This window comes from Pseudorasbora parva, chromosome 19 (genome assembly GCF_024679245.1).
Source record: "Pseudorasbora parva isolate DD20220531a chromosome 19, ASM2467924v1, whole genome shotgun sequence".
NCBI lineage: Eukaryota > Metazoa > Chordata > Actinopteri > Cypriniformes > Gobionidae > Pseudorasbora > Pseudorasbora parva.
This window is the reverse complement of record NC_090190.1, coordinates 15,854,998-15,872,145: the sequence shown is the minus strand read 5'-3', so window position 1 is coordinate 15,872,145 and position 17,148 is coordinate 15,854,998. Positions and strand designations below refer to the sequence as shown.

Below are 17,148 nucleotides of genomic sequence, written 5' to 3'. Positions count from 1 at the left end.
CAAGTACAGTACTTCAACAGAATGGCACAGATGAGATGTCGTCCAGAGATTTGGTATGTCAGATACATGAGCCTTGAATCATTTCTGCCACAAGCTTCATAACTTCAAACTTCATCGATTCAATGGTGCTACATAAAAAGTCAAATGAACAAGTCTGCGCATTTCAAATTAGACAACAATTATACACATTTTTCATTTATAATGATGTCAGGGACTAAAAAAAACACTCAGATTGGTCTTTCAAAGGCCGAATCTCACGGAACTAGTAAAAAGAAATTACGGAACTAGTAAAAAGAAATTATTTGGATATTGATTTTTTCTCCTTCTATATCTATTTTTTCTCCTTCTACATCTATATATATATATATATATATATATATATATATATATATATATATATATATATATATATATATATATATATATAATGATGCAATAATTTTCAAAATCATTACATTTTATTACAATTTATTAATGATAAATTGGGGGTAGGGGGATATGCTTGTGATGCAAATGTCGCAAAGAAAAAGCATGGTCCCAAGAATAGGATACATTTTTCTTCTGTATATATGCAAATATAAAAATATTAACTTTTTTCTTTTTGAGTGAAATGTTATCGTGAGATTCTCCCAAAAGACACTGTGGTAGGATAAAATATAAGACCTCTTGTATGCCTTTTGCATTGATGTTGAAAGCAACAGAAAGGTCAGTATGTTAATAATAAAAATAATAATAAAAAATCTGATAATTTTTTCTCCATATCAGAATGAGCGATCCTGCATAAAAGCTGTTTGCAGCGTGATTACTATTTTCTCTGAGGGAAGATTGTTGCATGATTGCTGCGCAAATACGATGCACCACCGTTTTGTGCTGTTTCCAGCATGCCTGGAAGTTCTTCCATGACAAAACAGCGGTTATTTTATACTCGCTTCTAAGCTTTTCTCTACTGTTTACACCCTGCCTCTGTTTTCTTTGGTTTGAGAGGGCTTTTTCTCCTCCTATACTTGTAATATAAGTTGTGAGTTCTCTCTTTCTTGCCTTTTGTGGTCAAATCCTCAGCTCCAGCTGGTGTCATATTTAGTCCAGCCCTCAGGGGGAGCCAGATAAATTCTTCGCCCACGGGATATAAAGCTGACTACGCCCCTGTAACCGGCACGGGGAACACCTGACTTCAAGTCGTCCATAACTCCCAAGTTGCGGGCCAGCACTTTAAAGCTGTCTCTGCTGGAGTACTGAACTCGAAACGGCCCAGAACCTTTCAGGCTTCCACCTTGCTGTAGCTCCTCGACCTTTACCAAGAGGGCGCTATACACTTCCTTTTCAAAGGTTTCATCGTACTTCTCCTTGACCAAGTAGGACAAGTCGAGTTTAGTGAAAGGCACAAATTCAGCATTGAGTTTTATGTAGCGCAGATACTGGTCAAAAAATTGACCCAAACTGACGCCTTTCCGGCCAAAAGTAATAGTCCTCGAGATCTCAGGACGAATGCACGAGCGATCCTTCCGCTGCTCTGGGTGCCGCATCCAGTCATCCCAGAACGCCTTGGGCCACTTAGGTTCCAACTCTGCCCAGACTTCCTTCAAAAGCATCCATCCGAGGCCAGGAAAGAAATCTGTCCGGTAAAGGAGGTCAGCCTTGCCTGGGTCAACCAGCCCATCCCGTCCGTTATCATTCCAGGCGGAAATGCACCACAGAGTCGGATCCGAACTCAATATGGGGTAGAGCGCACGGAAATACTCAAAAAAGTCTGGGGCCACCTACAAAATGAAATGAGAGCAGTTTTAAGACATTAAGAAGAACTGATGATGAACAAGAAACTATTTCTAAACTATCTGGACAGAAATGGCTAGTTATACATGTGTTCAAAGGTGGTTAGGTGAACATTTGTTCAGCCAGCTGGCTGTTTTATAACAATGTAGAAAAAAAATGTGTTTGGGCCTTAGGGAATCTCAGTGGTGCTTAGCTATGATGTTCAGTATCATAATGTCATATTCATAATGCAGGTGAAATATGTCATGTGGTGTAATTCCCCCAAAACCTAATGATATCTAAGAATTAATTTGTAAAAAATACTCACTATATATTTAAAAACCTTTTTGCAAATAACTAAAATGTGTACATTTATTTATGTATTCAAGATGTTTCCTGGAGGGTTATTAAATGTTTTTTTTTTTCCCCTGAAAATCTTACAAAACCATTTAAAAAAACAACATGAATACAAAAAGTATACTCCTAAAAACTATATTTTTAAAGGTTGTCCATGCCATATTCCTGGTTATTTAACTCCCTTTCACCTTGAGTATGGAGGTTTGCTATTTCAAAAAATAAATAAATTGTAAATGCAACACCTTTAAAGCACAGAGTCATCAAAGCCTTCACAGGACACAGTGAGGAGTGTTCAAAAACATGTTTGGCTGAATAGCACCTGAATACACCTTGATCCCTTCCTTTAGAGAACTCCTGACAACAGACCTGGAGCTTTACTGCTGTCCTATTAAAGGTTTTTTAGGGCGCATATTAGACTTTGTAATCAGTTCACCTGTGAGACTTTTCAAAGGAAATGGTTCAGAAATGTGCAAACGAAAATATTCCCTCTGAGTGAGAGAAGCTCTTATCAAAATTCCTCTCTATGAATTATGAAAGAGAAAAAAATTGACTTCCTTTCAGATACGGTACTATTCAGATCTGGTTAACATATAATGACGCTCAAATGCAGGATGAATACGATCACTGAGTACTAGTCATAAATGCACATATTCAAAACATATTCATGATCTTACCTCCAGGTCATCCTCCACAATGACCACTGTGGAGTAAGCGAAGACATTGAACACTTGGTTCAGAGCCCAACGGTAGTGCCTGGAGATCTTGTAGTAACCCTGGAACTTCCTGTGATCAGGTCGCACTGGAATGTCCGCTAGATCCGGTTGGCTAATGTGGGTTATCTGACTGCCATAGGAGCCAATCACCCTTGCCGTTTCTGCATGGCCACAGTCCTGGCTGACAATGATTGGATAAAGCTCAGCAGAAGGACGGTACTGTATCAATTTATCCAAACTCCTCCTCACTGTTACTCTGTCACAGGCAATGACGAGAATTGGGATAATGATTTGAGGGCTTGGCTTAGTAAGGCCTACTTCATTTTCCACCATTTGCTTGTTCTCTTGGTCCAGTTCCTGCTCTTTCGTGACTAGCAGAGGCGGCGTAACCAATATAGTCTGTGTATTTTTTGTAACAGTTTTTGTATCATCGACAGTTTTATGACTAAGAGAAACTGCAGGAATCTGCTGAAGTTTTTTATGCTCCTCAATGTTCTTTTCATCTTTTGCGCCCTCAGATTCCCTCTTTCCCAATTCTTTCCGCTGCTCCCATAGTTCCCTGTGACTCTGTATCTGTTTGAGGAGCTTTTTCTGAGTCTCCAGTTCCGATTCTACTTCTTCGGCCAATCTTATCACTTCGCCGGCCAATCCATTAGCTCCACCCACTTTTGCTTTCCTGGCTCCCCATTCTTCTCCGGCCCCTGGTTCAGCTCCGCCTCCCTCACCAAGTCGGCCAATGGGAGGCCTCCCCCATAAGAAGAGCAGGAGCAAGGCGTTCCAGGCGACAAACAGAAATGCTCCACACAAAATAAGAGATCCTTTCTTGCGAACCATGGCCCAGTGACACCACATGAGGGACTGTAGTGAGGAAAATGCTATAAATAGGGGAAAAGCAAGACATAAATTTAAAGATAAGGATAAAACCTAAAATAAATAAATCACAGACAAGAGTGATGTACATAACAGATAAGGCCAGTTCAATGACTCATGATGCACATCTTTTTGCTGGGTAATATTTACTGATTTTGATCAAGTTATAGACAGAATAAAGAAAATGTGGTGCATCTGAGAAACTTATGTTTACTTTGTTTTATACACAATAATCATTGAAAATTTGTGACGTAATAGGTACATTAAGTAATTAAGATCACTAATTAAAAACGTAACTTATTTTACTAAGATATATTTTGTTTGATAAAACAAAGTTGTTGTTTTTTACATGATTAACTTCACTATAACAATATTATACACTCACCGGCCACTTTATCAAATTCTGTTGCATTATTTTACTGTTAACACTGTGAAGATTCTTTGAAAAATACAAAATAATATCGCTATTGTAAAAAGCACTATATAAATAAAGTTGACTTAACTGTATTAGGTGTACCTGTTCAACTGCTTGTTAAAAGGGTGTTTTTTTCCTAGGCTTTGTTTGTGTTTATGGGGCGCAGTATAACATGTCTTAATACTTCTTTTTTTTTTTAAACGCCGTATTTTTCGTATATTTTACCTTTATTCCACAACGCTGTCTCCACTGTCCTTTGAACGGCTCATTTGCTTCCCAATCCCTCCAAAAAACGCAATGGTCTTAGATTGGTTAGATGGCCAAATGTAGTTTCATGTATTTTTATTGGCTGAAGTGCCAAGCACAAGTTGTCCGGAAACGTCACGGCCCTTACCATTATTGGCAGAAGTCACATAAGCGGTAACTAGCAAGGGTTTATAAAGTCACCAACCCAGGAAGAAGCTTGTTGTAGTCCAAACCGGTCGTTTTTGTAGGCAATAAACTGCTAAAACTTTAAAAGACAATATCTCCGTATGTATTGAACTTTCAGCGCTGTAACTTTGCAGATACTGTTTATGCTCAAGCAGCAACATTACACACTAACTAAAGTTTAATCGCATATAACCACCCCTTTAACACAAATCTAATCAGCCAATCACGTGGCAGAAACTCAATGCATTTAGGCAGACATAGTCAAGACGATCTGCAAGTTCAAACTGAGCATTATTTAAGTGACTTTGAATGTGGCATGGTTGTTGGTGCCAGACGTGCTGGTCTGGGTATTTCAGAAACTGCTGATCTACTGGAATTTTCACTCACAACCATTTCTAGGGTTCACAGAGAATGGTCAGAAAAAGAAAAATATTCAGTGAGCGGCAGTTCTGTGGATGAAAATGCCTTGTTGATGCCAGAGTTCAGAAAAGAATGGCCAGACTGGTTCAAGCTGATAGAAAAGCAACAGTAACTTAATGACCACACACTACTATAGCTGAAGTATGCATCTTTGAATGCACAACACATCAAACCTTGAAGCAGATGGGCTACAGCAGAACAAGTGCACAACGCCAGTTTTCATGGGCTCACCAAAATGAGACGATAGAAGATTAAAAAAACGTTGCCCGGTCGGATGAATCTCTATTTCTGCTGCATATTTTAGATGGTAGGGAGAATTTGGTGTAAACATCATGAAAGCATGGATCCATACTGCCTTGTTAACGGTTCATGCAGGTGGTGTTGGTGTAAGGGTGTCGGGATATTTACACTTGTTTTGCCTCTTAGTACCAATTGATCTTAATTTAAATCCCACAGCCTACCTGAGTATTGTTGCTCATAATGTCCATCCCTTTATGACCACAGTGTACCCATCTTCTGGTGGCTACTTCCACCAGGATAGCGCACCATGTCAAAGATCATATCATCTAAAACTGGTTTCTTGAACATGACAATGAGTTCGCTATATTCAAATGGCCTCCACAGTCACCAGATCTCAGTCCAAAAGAGCAGTATTGGGATGCGATGGAATTCGAGATTTGCAGATGTGCAGCTGACAAATCTGCAGCAACTGTGTGATGCCGTCTTGTAAATATTGGCATGTTATTATATTAAATAATATCATTGAAAATAATTTATATTATTAAATTATAAAATGCATTTTTTTATATATTAAAATGTATATATTAAAAGAATAACATTTTTACAGGCTGTACAGTGTTAACCCTGTCTAAGGTCTATTACCATTGGAGTACACAACGACAGATGCAAGTAACATACAAGCAAGAATTTCTGTCGTTTGAACAGAAGTCAACAGTTTTTTAATAAAAAAAAACGTCTGACTGCAGTTATGATGAATCACTTATTGAAGGCAGTTACCCACAAGTCAACCACAATCTCTTGTGATGGCTCCAACAACATTTATCACCGCACATCTTGTCTTTACATTCACATCATGTCGTAGTGGTGTTTGGATGGGAAATATTGGGCTTTCATCGCAGTATGATTACCATTAAATATTTTTTTCTCTAACAGTCTCGCCTATATTTCATCTGTACAACAGCTGCCTTCATCTTGAACACAAATTAGAGTATTTCATTCACCTCACTCCACAGGAGGGCTTTAGGAAGTACAAATTTCCCAGCATGCTTTGAAAACTATGCAAACCCAGCTCTTGGCAGGCTGAGGGCACTCCAGAGTAATTAAAACTGACAGTTTGATCAGGCCGCCGTGCGCCATCAATAGAGAGAGCACTCCGTAATTATCATGACAGTCAATGATGATTTTTTTTTTCACACTCGGGTGAACTGAAACAGAAATCAACACAAAGATATCACTCTAAACTGTCCTGCTGTGTTCCTCAGAGAAACTCTGGATCCCAATTAGCTGATGGGTTTCATGACCCTACATGTCTGTGGGCGGCAGGGGCAGCTACTAACAAGGGCAAGTCTATTTTTTCTAAGTGGGCCAGACCAACATAATTTGTAAACCAGAAAGGAATTTCCTTCTAAATGAGGCCTACAATTCCCAAGAGTGAAATTTAGAAGAATTCTGTCTATATGATGTCAGTTTCACTATAGTGCCAAGTTTATGTTACCATGTGTCTCATGATCATTGAACAGAAGTCTGTCACTGGCAAAAGAAGAGTTTCTGCGTGCTGCAAGCCAGGCAGAACTGAACATCCGTACACCCAAAAACAGAAACGTGGCATTGCCCAACGGTTCCTGTGTGGATTTACGGGGTCATAAATATTCTGAGTAAGCACTTTTTCATTAGACACAAAACCCATGGCACTCATGAAGGATGGTAAATATTATGCAGGCACGATCCGCATAAGAAAAACAACATTATTCAGGTGGACTCTGAATACTGAAATTGAGAAAGACAGACAGGACTGACAGTATTGATCCCTGAGAGCAAAGGCCACATGGAGTCTAATAGCTCAAAAAATGATTGCATGATGCTGTTCCCTTTATTTAAGTAAAGTAAACTCACCTGCTAATAACTATTAAAGTTGTTTTAACAATAAAAAACAACTACTTTGGCCATGACATGGATGTAACAAAACCATCTTCTGGCTAGCCAATACGATTTTGTAAAAGGTTTTCTTGTTAGACAACATTTTTAAATTTGTAATTTAACTGGATTACTTGTTATGGTTTTTGTTTGATATATTCATTTTAGAATAATTGAATTAAATAGTTTTGGACAAAATTAAGAATGTTAACCTGATTCAACTAAATGGCATTGAAATGAACTTACGTGAAAAAATAAAAATAAAATAAAATAAAAACGTTTACTGAAATAATGTTAATTCAATTCAACATAACCCAGTTACGTGGAACCAGTTGACATAAAAAAGTTAAGTAAATCCAATGTATCATTTCTACTAGTGAACATCTGGGTTTTTCATGAGCAAATACTTATATATAACATGCTTATAGTCAATATACACTATCGTTCAAAAGATTTTTGAAAAAAAGCCTCTTATGCTCACTAAGGCTGCATTTATTTGATCAAAAGAAGAAACAGTAACATTGCGAAAAATTATTTTAAAATGTAACATTCCTGATGGCAAAGCTGAATTTTCCGTGCCATAACTTCAGTCCTTTTATGTCACATGATCAGTCAGAAATCATTCTAACATGCTGCTCAAGAAATATGCCTTATTATTATCAATGTTGAGAACAGTTGTTTAATATTTTATTATTGCCTTAATATATTTGAAGAAACTGTGAAACATGTATTTTGTTCAAAAGAACAGCATTTATTTGAAATAGAAATATTTTGCAACAATATAAAAGGTATTTTCAGATCCGTAGATTGTTTGCTTTGTCCCAAAACAGGGATTAAAATTGTTACAATGTTATGTTACAATTTATTCTTGGTTCGATTACTTTTTTAAATGGACCAAAATGTATTATTAAATACAAACCTCTCTCCTTTTACAGAGTGCACCTTTTAATGTTAAGGTGTTTTGTGAATTCTGTGACTGTAGTAGGTACTGTTTCGAGCTAATCCTAACCCCAAATCCTAATCCTAACCATACCATCACTACATTATGTGTACGGTCAGATAATTTGGTATCATAGTGGTAATCCATCAGGATGGATAGACAACAAATCGGATAGCTTTGTTGTTATATTACTTTATAATTTTGTGCATGAATCAAGGCTTTGTCGGGACAACATAATTATACATATTTTCGAGAAGAGCAAATTAGACATCATTTTAAAATGAAAAGACGTGCTTTGCCCACGATTCATTTTGAAAGGTATTACCAAAACAAACACAGCTGCTTTTCACGCAACGTACGCAATTACCCATCATGCATTGTGATACAGTCTGGTTTCGCTGGGCTGTTGGGTTGGATTGGTTTCTCACCATAAGTAAAAAGCTCCAAAGTTCATTTTTAAGTGGGCTAGGACAACCACGGTCTGGTAAATCAGACTGTTCGTTTTGCAGTTTTCATATGTGCCTAAATTAACAGAAGTCATGGGGAAAATGCACCAAAGGAGCCAGGTGTGAAAGCACCCTAAAAGTCTTTAGTCACTCTTGCTCAATTTAATGCAGCATATGAGATGTACACAAACATTTGCATTAAAACTAAATTTGTTCATCGTATAAATCGATTGTCTCTCTTTAGGAGACTTAATTAAATCCCTTGATTTGTGGATTTGTTTTACAATCTCTTAAAATGTATTTGTGCTTCAAAGATTGACAAAAGTCTTATCGGTTTGGAAACGATGACTAAAAGGGAAAATGGTTAAAAAAAGGAACAATCTGCATCTGAAGCTACATTTTTCCACGGGAAATCTACAACTAAAAATGACAAACTTTCCTTTATGACATTAGTCAGATACTGTTGTTTAGCTAGTGAAATAAACTGTTTAATGACAAAGTCCATTCATTGTTTGTGACAGACACTGAGCCGCACACAAAAGTCAATACGGGGGTCATAAGACTGCTTGTCATTCTATTCACATCACACATGTAACACTGCAAACACCGATCAAACAATGATTAAAATGCATTTCCATTTCATATATCACCAGTGCTAAAGGGTAAAATGATACTATAAAACAGCCTAAGAGTTACAATGTGGCAATGGACATCAAAAGACCACCTAATAAAGTGCTTTGCACAGGAAAGGTGTCTGCTGTGCCATTAATAACCTCAATAATCTTCTGGCTGCAAGCAACTAATCTCCACTTAACCCTGTTAGAAAAGATATCTAAGACTAACTTCTCTAAACTCACTTACAAAACTACAATCAGCAGGACAGACGGAACCATTTAAGCCTTGATGGGTTTGAAACTCCCATAATCATGCTTTTTTTTTTTTGAGGAACAAACAAGACAGAAACACATCCAGTTCCCGTTTGTGCCTGCACACATATGAGCGTAGTTTCATCAAAAACACCTGGAATCAAATGTGACCACTAAACAGAAGACTTTTTAACAGGAAAAAGACAAGATTGTAAATAGAGCCTGCCGAATGAGAAAAGAGCTAAAACATTATATATACAAAAAAGCAAGAGACGCCCATAGATCATGAAGAACCACAGTCCAGGAACAAATCAAGCAGAAAGTAAAACAAGATGCCCAAAAGTTGCTTATTTGGCAGTGGATCGTATGGAACGGATAAGACGTATTGTTAAGCATTACCTGGACACAGAGCAGACTATGTTCCCACGTCTCTCCCCCAACTATTCACAAGGAGCTGATCAGCAAGAAACAGATGAGCAAAAGGGGAGGGGAATAGAAAGGAAAGGGGAGGGAAGTACTGTACTCACTCATGTAAAGAGAGAACACTGCCAGTTAACTCTCCAAAGAACTTTTAACACCCCTTTCACTCACATTAACACATGCAACACCCTGAAAGGCTCACTTGTAAAGAAGGTTTAGCTGTTCTGAACATGAAACGTAGGAACACATGTTTCGAAATGTTTGGTTAAACTGGAGAATAAAACTGGATTTTCCTACTAAAATGCACCATGGAAACCATAATTATTGTTATTCTATTGCTACAGTTTTACTAAAATAAAATGGTGGAAACTTGATCTTAGCCACCACTAAAAAAAATGAGGAATATTTTTAAATCTTAAACTGTTTGCTCATATATATTAATTTATTCAAAATATATATTCATTTATGGTTATACAGTCAGTTCTGGTTAGTAATATTTTAATATTTTTTATATATGGAAGCTTGTTTCCCCCACTGATATTGATATTATATTATCATATATTATCACAGAATATTATCATATATTATCACGGAATTCTTATATTATAACTCGCAGTCTCTAGTTTATATATTTTGAGAAAAAAAGTCACAACTGCGAGATGTAAACTAGTTGCAAGGGAAAACGGTCTTAAAAAATTATCTTAAAACAAGTATGATCATTTATTTATCAGATCTAACAATCACTTTCTGTAATATTGCGATACACTTTGTACCAGAGGTTGGCTTTGTATAAAGTTTTTTTTATTTTATTTTACATTTCACAGATTTTTGTTATACCAAAGGTCTCTTTGTCTAGTTTTGATGTTTGAAAACCATAATAAAAAATAATATACATTAAAATAAATGATTCTGTGGTGGAAACCACAGAATAATTTATAAACAAACTATATAAACAAACCATATTTATACTATACTATTAGGCTATATTATTTATTCATATTTTAAAATTGCTTTTTTTTGTAAATTTTTCGTTTTCATTTTACTCTTTGTTAGGTGCTGTCATTTTTATTAGTTTTTTTGTTGTTAAATATTTATATTTAGCTTTAATGTTTTCATTTTAGTAGCTACTTCAGTTTTTTTAACTGAATATATATATATATATATATATATATATATATATATATATATATATATATATATATATATATATATATATATATATATATCTCACATTATTTACATACAGTATTGCATATCATTATATTACAAATACCCGTAATAGGGACAACTAACGGTAGAATTCGCAGGATTTCTTTAACAAATCGCTTAAGAGAAACAAAGAATTACACGACATGAACACAACTGATCCTCATGTGTTGGTCTGAGGGGTAAAGTAGTGTTAAGTTATAGTGTAAGATGACGTGGCATCTTGGTTTAACTTGTACATGTTTGACCGGTGGAGTAAGTCTGAGTCGCACAGCTGAAGTCTGTCATCATAAACACTAGCAGAAGGACAGGACACACACGTTACTGACGGTACATGATGTTAAAGGTTCAACTGGACAGACTTTCCCCTTTAACCCTCATAAAGAGATCATCTACTGCACTAAACCTGCCTGAAGCTAAAACTCAAGGCAGAATATGAGGGTCATGACTTGAGAAGGATGTATTCATATATTTATTCTGGTCTTTAAAACAGTTTCACACTCACACTGGGGAAAATCACAGCGGTTTTTAATATAACTAGTGGCTAACACTTAGTTATACACACTACAAACCACGACCGCTCTCACCTTTCATCATCTCTGAACAGGATTGGGTTAAACAGCGAGATGGCCGTGACCGAAGAGATGCTGACCGTCTGAATGAAAGCTTCACTTTTCACTCTTCATCATCATCCTCATCGGTCGCCTTCACTCGCCGCTGCTGTCAATATACGGCTCTTTCCATTCCTGCAGCTGTCGCCCATTTCCCTCTCTACCCGAGTGTGTATGTGCTCTGTCCCGCTCCGTGTTTCACATCCGGTAAGGTCTGCAGCGATCTAACCTGGGGAGGTGAGGACGTGCGGTATCGGACTCTTGTTTAAACGTCCTCGTTTACAGTTATGCACTGATGGAGGGCTTCTTTTGACGCCGCCGCTCTGTGTGTGTACAGTCAAAGCGATTCTCCACTTCCGGATTGACTCACTAAGTAGGACCCGCCCCCCTCGCGCTTCCCTCCCCTTCGCCATTTCCCTAGTAACAAGATGCCTTAGCAACCGTCGCGAGGTGGTGATGGGCTGGGCACCTGAAAGCTTGTTATATGATATCTGCAAAAAAATTCATAAAGAATAAATCTCACTGGGGAAAATTCTGGTCAACCCAACATCACCAGTTAAAGAAATAATGTATATTTATTTTAGCCTATTTTGTGGATTTATACTGCATTGTGACATTATTATTATTATTATTATTATTATTATTATTATTATTATTATTATTATTATGGCAATTAAGACGTTAGGTCTACTGTAATGCAAAAAAAGAGTTTATCATTGGTGTATCATTAAAGTATCCTACCTGAATCTGAATAAATTAAAAACAAATTAACCCAATTTTAAAAAATTAAAGGTTTGAAATCAAAATCATGGGTCAAATTGACCCTAAATGATTCAATACAATTCCCCAAAATCACTCAAACAACAGCAAAACACCTGATCAAATAGCAAGCCTTTAACATTAAAGTCAGTATGAAACCGATATACTCTTTTCTTAATAGCTTCTTAAGCAATACATTTTTTGGGCGGGACTTCACTTTGTAGGCCAACCGGCAGTTAGCATCAATTGGTTCCCTGGGGGAAAAAAACAATTAAGGTGTATGATACTTACACGTTGTGTCCATCAAGATAGTTGCCACAGATGAACAAAACTTTTGTGAATTTTAAAGACGAAATGCTGCTGACAGAAGTAAAAGCTAAAGGCTATAAACAGACTTCACCATGGTCCCGCGATATCAACGTCACCATCAAATCACGACTTTGTAGCGTTCCAGGCAGTCATGCATGCCAAACTGCCTGAGCAAGAAATTGTGATATGTAAACAAAAAATGGCGGACCGTATGGGGCTTATGCTCATTTACAATCATTTCTATCTTATTTGAGGCAAAAGAAGCTGTTGTACCTTTTATTTTATGTATATTTGGAAAGGTAGGATATTCATTTATTCTTGCATTCAATGGACTGAAAACTAGCGCTAGAAAAGGGGCTGGTAATGCATTACATTTGTGGATAAATAACGTAATACCTTATTTTAATAAATGATTTGTTTTTGATGTAGGCTAAGACCCTTATAAACAGCGCTCAAACTTTAGAGCAGGCTCTAGCAACGCCAAGATCACTGTTTCAAATTTACAGCGAACTGAACAAATTAATTAATTAAATTAACATATAGTATAGGGTTCAAATATGCAAAAGGAAATATGCAAATGATGCTGAAAAACTAGGATTTAAAAAAAAAATAGGATCTGAACAGTCATTTTAATAATTACAGATATTTTTTGTCTTGTGGACTACATCGTATTCAGGACTGTATGCTAAAATAAAACTTTTTTGTTAAAATAACTTGGTGTAGGCTTTTAAGCATGACTGTGTAAGTGTTAAATATATGCAAATTGCCACCTTGGAACTATACGGTTCTCTGCATTCTGAGCAGTTTTGAAATATTGAGCTTCAAAGTTTTTGCATTTCATTCATTATTTTCTAAATAAAAAGTCCCAAAATTTACACAACTTAATGTAAAAATAAATACATTATGTATAATGTATTTACACATAATGTAAATAAGTTGTCACATATGTGAATAACCCATGCAGTTTTGACAAAAATGTCAGATAGAACCTTATAAAATAACCTCATTGCCTCCTAATCATCCCCATATACTGACTGGCTTCATCACTCTGTCTCCTCTCCACCAATCAGCTGGTGTGTGGTCGGCGTTCTGGCGCAACATGGCCTTCATTGCATCACCCAGGTGGATGCTGCAGATTGGTGGTGGTTGATGAGATTCCCCCCTTCAATATGTAAAGCACTTTGAGTGCCTAGAAAAGCGCTATATAAATCTAACTAAATATTATTATTATTATTATTATTATTATAGGTGAAGAAATGCTATCATCATGTAGAAATATTTTAGTATTTAACATTTAATTGTTGTTTTCACTATTTTGAGTTCTGAGTTTTAGAAGCCTTCAAATGAGAACTGGCACTCGTGTTGCTGTCCAGATCTGTTTCCACCTGTAATATTTTTTCCTTTTCCACTTTTGGTAAAGAGCACTTGCTCACTGTTACTCCAGATATTTTCTCATGCCTTATTAATACGACTCTCTTGGGCATTGTTCATATTTCATTATCAGTACAATGAAAAAACATCACAAGATCCTTGACCTTTTGTATTATCGTGACTCCATCGATGAAGAAACCAACATGGTAGATTAGGGGGAATCGTGAAATTGAGGACAACACAGAGTCTGACCTAGATGAGAATGCAACTGATGGGGAAGATATGAATGATGAAGAAGAGCTCCCTGCTGAGATACTTTCATCCGTAGATTAGGCAACAATGACACAATCAACAATGACACCTACTGCCTACACACATAATTGTATTGTTTTGGCAGGTGCTTATAAAGTGGGTATGTATTATAAATGCATAACTTTAGATCATGTTACTGTTATAAAATCAAACTGCATTTTCAAAATCTGAAATTTAGAAGTTTAAAAAAAAATATTGAACTGGTATTTACTTAAAATGAAGATAAATCAGTTATTGCATATATAATAAAAAAATATATATTTGTTTTATATACTGAAAGGGGGATTCTGAAATGCAATATACCTGTCTGTGTGTGTGTGTGTGTGTGTGTATCCTAATTAAATTCATAATCAAACCTTAATAAATATTTATCATCCTATATTATTATGATTCTTTCCAGTTATTGTTTTTACTTAATCAATAGAGTTCCATTTAATTTATTATTTTATTATTTTTATATTTCCTTTTACTGAAGCACTAAATCACTAATCAAGATGAATATTGCCTGTACTATTTTCTGTACCTCTCACTGAGAGCAATCACATGTTATCAGTATGTTTTGGGGAACATTCTAATTTGAACTGGAGCTTAATCAGCTCCAACCTTGGATATAGGTATCTTTGTATGTGCGCAGTATTCTGTGTTACAGATCAGTGTTAAGGAGGTGGATTACAGGCATCCTAAGAGATGGCTGGACTTGTTGTTCTGGACAAGCTGGTGCCTGCTCCAGATCTGGCAGGTCACTAATGGCCTAAATCTGGAGTGAAAGCGTCAACAAGTGACACGTCTATGGACACATGAAACTGATTAACTGACAATGTGTGGAAATTTACCATGACTGTTAATTTTCTCTGAAACAATCAGAATCATCCACCTAGCATTAATGACGTGGAATAGACCTTAAAAACTGTTGGGACAATTGTATGTACGGTACGACAAGACGGGGAGAGAGGGCGCGTGGAATACAAGTCCTTGAGAGACTTGCTGGCTTCTGCTGATGAAACTTGAAATGGTCTATACTTCCATAATTTTTTCTTAATTGCACTCCTTACTCTTGGTTTTCATTTTTCACTACTGGTCTTGGGTCATAAACTGTTAACCCCTAACAATACATATATATCAAAACATACATACAGTATATTAGCATAATGTACTACATAAAACAATATTGCCTAATAATGTTTCTAAAACAGGCTGAATTATGCTTTTGATTCACCCTAAAAAATCACCAGCAATGTACCTTTCAGACAAGTTTCCATCCTTCATTTCTATAGGCAGAGAACAGAACTGGTTAATTTGTAAAGCATAGATGACCTCTTTTGAAAGAGGTACTGTAATATACATAAATACATGTGGATAATATCATACTAAACTTTAATAACACAAAATAAATCATGTTTTCTTTTTAAAATCGAATTGCAACAGTGTATGAAAATGGTGTGCAATGAGGCTTGGGAGTAAACTCATGCATTTCAAGTAACAAAAATCTGGGACTGGGAGACTAGCTAGTACATTTGGTTTTCAAATTTCTTTCTCATGTATAGGTGGGTAAATCTCACCCACCTATACATGAAAAGTCCATATTTAACCTTAGTAATTGAAAGGAATCTTATGTATTTCACAGAATTGTATATTAATCAAAATAGGTACACAAAAGCAAAATGATTCATTGTTATTTGTTAAATAATTTATTTTACATTTGTTACATACAAACTAACATACAAATATGCACCAAACATGTATTTATTTGTTGTTGTTGAATAAAGCAGTGACTCAAAGTATTCTTTACTTCTGGTTATTGGATGGCTTTAGTATTTGGTTCAATGTGCCCATTAGACTTCTTTCCTAGTTTCTTCAAAAGCCAAAAGTTGGTCCTCAATGTTCTTCATCTCCTGCTCCATAGCTGTAATCTGGATATTTTAGAACACAATAAATGTATGCAAGCTCCTTCAGCTGTATATATTATTCTATTGACAAGAATTTAGCTTTCTCATGGGATATACCGATTGAAGCATATGCAGTGCATGCATAAACATTTCAAAGCAAAGAAATTCATGTGGATAATCTCATATTGAACTTTCCTAACACAAAATAAATAATGTTTTTCTGTTGGATGGAATTTCAACAGTGTATGAAAACAGTGTGCAGGCTTGCAAGTAAGCTCATGAATTTCAAGTAACATAGGAATCTGGTAGACTATCTATTTTATTTAAATTTGGTTTTCAAATTTCTCTCTCATGTATAGGTGTGTGAATCTTACAAAGAAAAGTCCAAGCTCAGGAATGGAAAGGAATTAGAATTATAAATTAAGCCTTCCAAACTGTCATTATATTAATTAAAAAAAAAGAAAAAAAAAATTATATATAAATATAAATTTTGATTATTTAATGTAAATATTTTCTCAGTGTAATAGTGGTGAAATAAAATAAAATTAACTTACATTTGATTAACAAATATTAGCATGATGCACATGACGATTACATTATTTAACAATTTAAATAATATATAATAGTGATTGTGATAATGACAAAATAATGTGAAAATGAAAAGAAAAGTTCCTACAATAGGCTTCATTGTGTAATATGATCTGTACTGATTTTGTAAAGTAAACTTCCCATTATCCTATGTACTCACCTTATTCTCCATCTCTTGTCTGATTTTATCAGGTACTTTTTCTGTGTAGTTGGGCATGTGGGTCCGAGTCAGGGCTTGCTTGAGTTTGGAAGCCAGCTTTTCTCTGCGCTGAGAGAGAAGAGCTCTCTGTTTGTCAGCATTAAAGCCATTCTGAGCACGTTGAC

The 17,148-nt window shown here is 35.9% G+C and overlaps 2 protein-coding genes across 7 annotated transcripts in view; both read right to left on the bottom strand.

The window, feature by feature from the left end:
* Positions 1–435: 435 nt before the first annotated feature.
* Positions 436–11,945, bottom strand: mgat1b (alpha-1,3-mannosyl-glycoprotein 2-beta-N-acetylglucosaminyltransferase b). 3 transcript variants are annotated; one of them, XM_067425626.1, is made up of 3 exons: positions 11,576–11,945; positions 2,781–3,694; positions 436–1,757 (listed from the first exon to the last, which is right to left on the bottom strand). In XM_067425626.1, the coding sequence occupies exons 1-3, from the start codon at positions 11,583–11,585 to the stop codon at positions 1,056–1,058; spliced, it is 1,626 nt and encodes a 541-aa protein (XP_067281727.1). In that variant the 5' UTR covers positions 11,586–11,945; the 3' UTR covers positions 436–1,055. The 3 variants fall into 3 exon arrangements, with proteins under 3 accessions (XP_067281727.1, XP_067281729.1, XP_067281728.1); XM_067425628.1 differs by lacking the exon at positions 11,576–11,945 and adding an exon at positions 4,330–5,723; XM_067425627.1 differs by lacking the exon at positions 11,576–11,945 and adding an exon at positions 9,762–9,863 and having other exon boundaries at positions 437–1,757.
* Positions 11,946–16,015: 4,070 nt separating this feature from the next.
* Positions 16,016–17,148, bottom strand: part of vars2 (valyl-tRNA synthetase 2, mitochondrial) — a 30,453-nt gene continuing 29,320 nt past the window's right edge. For all 4 annotated transcript variants that reach the window (XM_067425122.1, XM_067425126.1, XM_067425123.1 and 1 more), the window contains exons 29-30: positions 16,985–17,134; positions 16,016–16,260 (exon numbers count right to left, since the gene is read on the bottom strand). In XM_067425122.1, coding sequence (XP_067281223.1) covers positions 16,183–16,260; positions 16,985–17,134 — 228 coding nt within the window. In that variant the 3' untranslated portion in view covers positions 16,016–16,182. The remainder of the gene's footprint in view (positions 16,261–16,984; positions 17,135–17,148) is intronic.